This window comes from Chrysochloris asiatica, unplaced genomic scaffold (assembly GCF_000296735.1).
Source record: "Chrysochloris asiatica unplaced genomic scaffold, ChrAsi1.0 scaffold00020, whole genome shotgun sequence".
Lineage (NCBI taxonomy): Eukaryota > Metazoa > Chordata > Mammalia > Afrosoricida > Chrysochloridae > Chrysochloris > Chrysochloris asiatica.
The window spans coordinates 15,365,096-15,369,937 of NW_006408538.1; the positions used below are offsets into that span (position 1 = coordinate 15,365,096).

General features: G+C 44.6%; 1 protein-coding gene across 2 annotated transcripts in view; it reads left to right on the forward strand.

Annotated features, from left to right (window-relative positions):
- Window positions 1-4,633, forward strand: part of UNC5B (unc-5 homolog B (C. elegans)) — a 103,448-nt gene extending 98,815 nt beyond the window's left edge. The window contains exon 17 of one of the 2 annotated variants that reach the window (XM_006835860.1): window positions 3,803-4,633. In XM_006835860.1, coding sequence (XP_006835923.1) covers window positions 3,803-3,968 — 166 coding nt within the window. In that variant the 3' untranslated portion in view covers window positions 3,969-4,633. The remainder of the gene's footprint in view (window positions 1-3,802) is intronic. The other variant, XM_006835861.1, reaches the window with a different exon arrangement.
- Window positions 4,634-4,842: the final 209 nt, after the last annotated feature.

Sequence of the window (4,842 nt, forward strand, 5' to 3'; positions counted from 1 at the left end):
ATCATCAGCCATTTCTTTTTGGTACAATGACAGTGTATTCTTTCCATCTTCTTTTGATGCTTTCTGCATCATTCAATATTTTGCCCATAGACTTCTTAATAATGCAAAGTTGTGGCTTGAAGTTTTTCTTCAGTACTTTCAGCTTGAGAAATGTTGAGCATGTTCTTCCCTTTGGGTTTTCTAACTCCAGGTCTTTGCACATTTCATTTTTTCTGTTTACCTCTTTTACGTCCTCGTTCCTTCCATTTACTTGAGCATTTCTAAGCTGGAGAACAAGTTTCAGAATCTCGTCTGTCATTCATTTTGGTCTTTTCCTTCTTTCTTGTCTTCTTAATGACGTTTCGCTTTCTTCCCCATATGATGTTCTTGATGTCATCCCACAATTGTTCTGGTCTTCAGTCATTAGTGTCTAATGCATCAAATCTATTCTTGAGATGATCTCTAAATTCAGGTGAACTATGTTCGAGGCCAAATTTTGGATCTATTGGACTTATTTGAATTTTCTTCAGCCTCAGCCTGAACTTGCATATGAGCAAATTGATGGTCTGTTCTCTGGTTTTGGCTGATGATATGGAGCTTTTCCACCGTCTCTTCCCACAGATGGAATCAGTTTGATTTCTGTGTATTCCATCAGGTGAGGTCCTTGTGTATAGTCATCTTTTATGTTGTTGAAAAAAAATAAATGAGTCATTGGTTTTGAAAAATTCTATCATGTACTCTGCAGCATCATTTCTGTACCAAGGCCATATTGTCTAATGACTGGTCCTTCCTCTTTGTTTCTAATCTTTGCATTCCAATCAACAGTAATTATCAATACATCTTGACTGCGTGTTGGATCAATTTCAGACTGAAGAAGTTGGTAGAATTCTTCAGTTTCATCATCACTGACTTTAGGTGTTGGTGCATAAATCTGAATAACAATGACATTAACTGAATTTCCTAATAAGCATATGGATAGTATCCTATCACAGATAGTATTGTACTTCAAGATAGCTCTTGAAATGTTCTTTTTGATGATGAGTTCACCATACCACCATTCCTCTTCTGTTTGCCATTCCCAGCATAGTGTAAACCATAGGATTGTCAAATTTTAAATGACCAATCCATTTCAGCTCTCTAACGCCTAGGATATCAATCTTTATGCATTCCATTTCATTTGTGACAACTTCTGATTTTCATATAATCGAATTTGTTACATTCCATGTTACAGTTGTTAATGGCTGTTTACAGCTGTTTTGCCGCATTTTGAGTTGTACATTATCATGGTCACCTCTACTCTGAGGAGGCAGCTCTTTCCCACAGTTGTATTCTGAGTGCCTCCCAACTGAGGTATTCATCTTCTGACACTATATCTGACAACATTATGACGCTCTTCATCATGGTTCAATAGTCAGTATTCTGGTGCTATCTGACAGTGTTCCACTGCTATTCCTAACATTTTCAGTGGCTACACATTCAGAAGTAACCCACCTCTTCTTCTTCCTAGTGTGGCTTAGGTTGGAAATTCAACTGAAAACTGTCCATCATGGATGTACCTTGCTGGTATTTAAGATACCCATGGCATAGCTTCCAGCATCACAATATACAAGCCACCACAGTATGACAAACTGTGACAGATGAGTGGTAGGAAAGGTCACATAAAGGGGCTTTTTTCACCACAGCGACCCTTGGCTAGGCAGACTTTGAGAAGCCACCAGACTCCCAAGGCCTTGCCTTGACCCCATCACCCGGAAGTCATGCTTCACCTGGTGTCCTAGTTGGACTGTAGGATAAGCACTGGACTACTAACAGCAAGGCCATTACTTCAAACCCATCAACTGCTCCTTGGAAACTCTGGACAGGCTCACTGAGTCAGAACCAACTCGAAGGCACTTAACAGCAATGCTTCACCTGCCCACATAGTCTAAGAGCCAGGCCAAGCCATATACTGACTGTGGGTGACTCTTCACCTGCAGCCAACACCAGCCAGTGCCCAAAATGTAGCAAGAGCTCCTCAAGTGACGGCCCCTGTGTGTCAGAGTGGAACTGTGCACCATGGATTGTTCGGCTGCCTTTTTATTGTGAATTGAGTGGAAGGTTTAGCGAGCAGATTGTTCGTTTATAATCAACAACAAATCGTACACTTGGCTTCATTTCCATGATTGCAGCCTCTCACTTAGCCCACTTCCTCCCTGTGATTCTGGTTTCCATTCCACCTTCTTTCCTATCCCTTCTGAACTTTGACCTTAGGTAAATGTTGCCCTTTTGATCTTGAATGGTTGACCATTCCATGGTGAGCATACCTTACTAGTGTTGTTATCCCTGCTGTCTACCTATCTATCACATGGCTGAAAATTGAGCCACGGGGTGAGTTCCATTTCAGACCTCAAGGGTGAGACCAAGGGCCATAGTCTGGTTGCTCCAGTCTCTCTAACCAGTAAGGCTTTTTTTTTTTTTTTTTTTTTAATAATGTTTTATAGTGAATTATGTGATAGTTTACATGGGAGAACATAAATTTTACATTCATCCTATCATATATTGTTTCATCATCAACCAACCAAAGGGTATACACTACAAGCCTGCCCCTCGGTCGTCAGCACATATCCCCTCTCCCTTTCTGTGTCTAAAGTCTCCAGCTGCTCCATCTCTCCACGTCATCGTCTCTGCCTCCATCTCTGGCATCACTGCTTCTCTGGGTAGGGACCCGCTCTCTGCTCTTCTCCCTTGATGTTCCCAGGGACCTCCGCGCCTAGACGAAAAAGTTAATCACTCCCCTCCTTGCTACAAAACGTCTACCTCTACATTTCCAACTCTCACAAGGAGTCCTGATAACAATGATTCCCAGTAAGCCTTTTTGATAACTTTGAGTTTTATTCCATATTTTCTCCCGCTCTATCTGAGACCTTGCAGTGTGATCCCTTTGAGAGCAGTGAGCAGTGGTAGCCGGGCACCATCTAGTGTCTTCTGGTCTCAGAGTTATGGAGACTGATGTGCACGTGTTCCATTAGTATAGTGGACTAAGTGATCCCAAGCATCTTCAGTTCTCATCAGTCTTCTTCCCTCTGGACAGGGAGAGGCTGATAGCTGCACTTTAGATGGCTGGCCATCCCTGAGCTTTGAAGATGCTAGTTGCTACTCACCACAGTAGGATGTAGAACAATGGCTTTGTGGACAGTGTATCTCCATAAGGTTTTCTATGGCTGATTTTTCAAAAATTGATCATCAGACATATCTTTCAAGGTGCCTCTGGGTGAACTCAAACTGCCAATCTTTGGTTAGCAGTCAAGTGTGTTAGCTATTTGCATTGCCCAGAGACTGTGTTATACTTTTTGAAAATTTGCTTAATAATCCTGTCTTGAGCAGATACCATGTACAAAATGGGGTTTACAAAGCTGTCAGAAGCCTTATTCCTGCATCAGGGGCTAAGGGGCAAGACTAGGCAGAGAAATGAAAGTGGGAGAAAAAGAAAAGAATGGGGAGGATTAGGCTTGAGCATTCTCTCCCAGTGCCGATGATGGACAAGACCGCGCCAGATTCTAGCTTTGTTTCATCTTGGACCCTGTTGGCAGCATGAGAGCCACCATCTAGTTCTTCTGGTCTCAGGGTCCTCGAGAATGATGTTGACATATTCCATCCTAGAGATGAGTAGACTGAAGGTCAGAGAGGGACAGTGCTTTGCCCAGGGTCACACAGTCTGGAAGCAACGAAGCTGGCATTGAACCCCAGTACCCACAAAGTCTTCCCACCTTCCAGTGCCCCCGCCACCTCCAGCTCCCGGAGGTGCGGAGTGTTCCAGGACTCAATGTCTTTCTCCTTCCACCAGGTACCTGAACTACTTTGCCACCAAAGTGAGCCCCACGGGCGTGATCCTGGACCTCTGGGAGGCTCTGCAGCAGGACGATGGGGACCTTAATAGCCTGGCGAGTGCCTTGGAGGAGATGGGCAAGAGCGAGATGCTGGTGGCCATGGCCACCGATGGGGACTGCTGAGCCGCCCCGGGATGCAGCTGGCAGGGCCAGCAGGAGGCAGGCACTGGGAGGCCAGGTCAGCCTCTCAGTGGGACATACAGCCTCTGGTGCCCAGCTCACAGCCGGAGCGGCTTTCTCTCCTCCTCCTTTGCCCAGCCCGCGACCACGACCAGCCTTAGAAACTCCATGTACTCTGCCGTCTGGGGACCAAGGTTCCTTGTGGCCCCTGCCCTCTCTCTGTAGCCTCAGTCCCCCTTCTAGAGGTGGGAATGGGACGGAGGCCTCTGGCAGGGAGGAGGGGAAGGCCACTCTCCTCTTAACTCCCCACCCTCTGCCCAAACTCTGGTCATAGTTTGTTTTCCTTCACTCCTCATTTTCTTCCTCAGTTCTTAATTTCTCCCTCCTCCCTCAGCCCCCTTCTCCTTTCACACCATTCTCCACTTTGAAGACTTGTACACTTCAGACAAACTGCTTTCTCCTGTCCAAAAGAACAAAAAGGAAAGAAAGAAAGAAAGACCGCTTCAGACCGTTAGTAAAGCTCAAAGAAGAAAAACATCAAAACCACAAGGGAAAAAGAAAAACCCAGTTTCTTAGGAAACGCAAATGATTTATTATCCAGATATTTGGATAAGTCCTTTTTAAGAAAAAGAAAAAAAAGAAAAAAAAAGAAAATGAAAAAGAACACACACAAAAAAATAGAAAACTCATTCCTTGAGTGGACGAGAGTGGGCATGTATATGGTTTTGGCCAAGTGTGTGTGTGTGTGTGTGTGTGTGTGTGTGAGGGAGAGAAAGACTGATTAGGGACACATTGCTACTAATGAGTTCATCTTCCAGTGACTTAAGACCATGTCGCCATTTCCCCAGTTGCACAAGGCACAGCTCAGACTGAACTT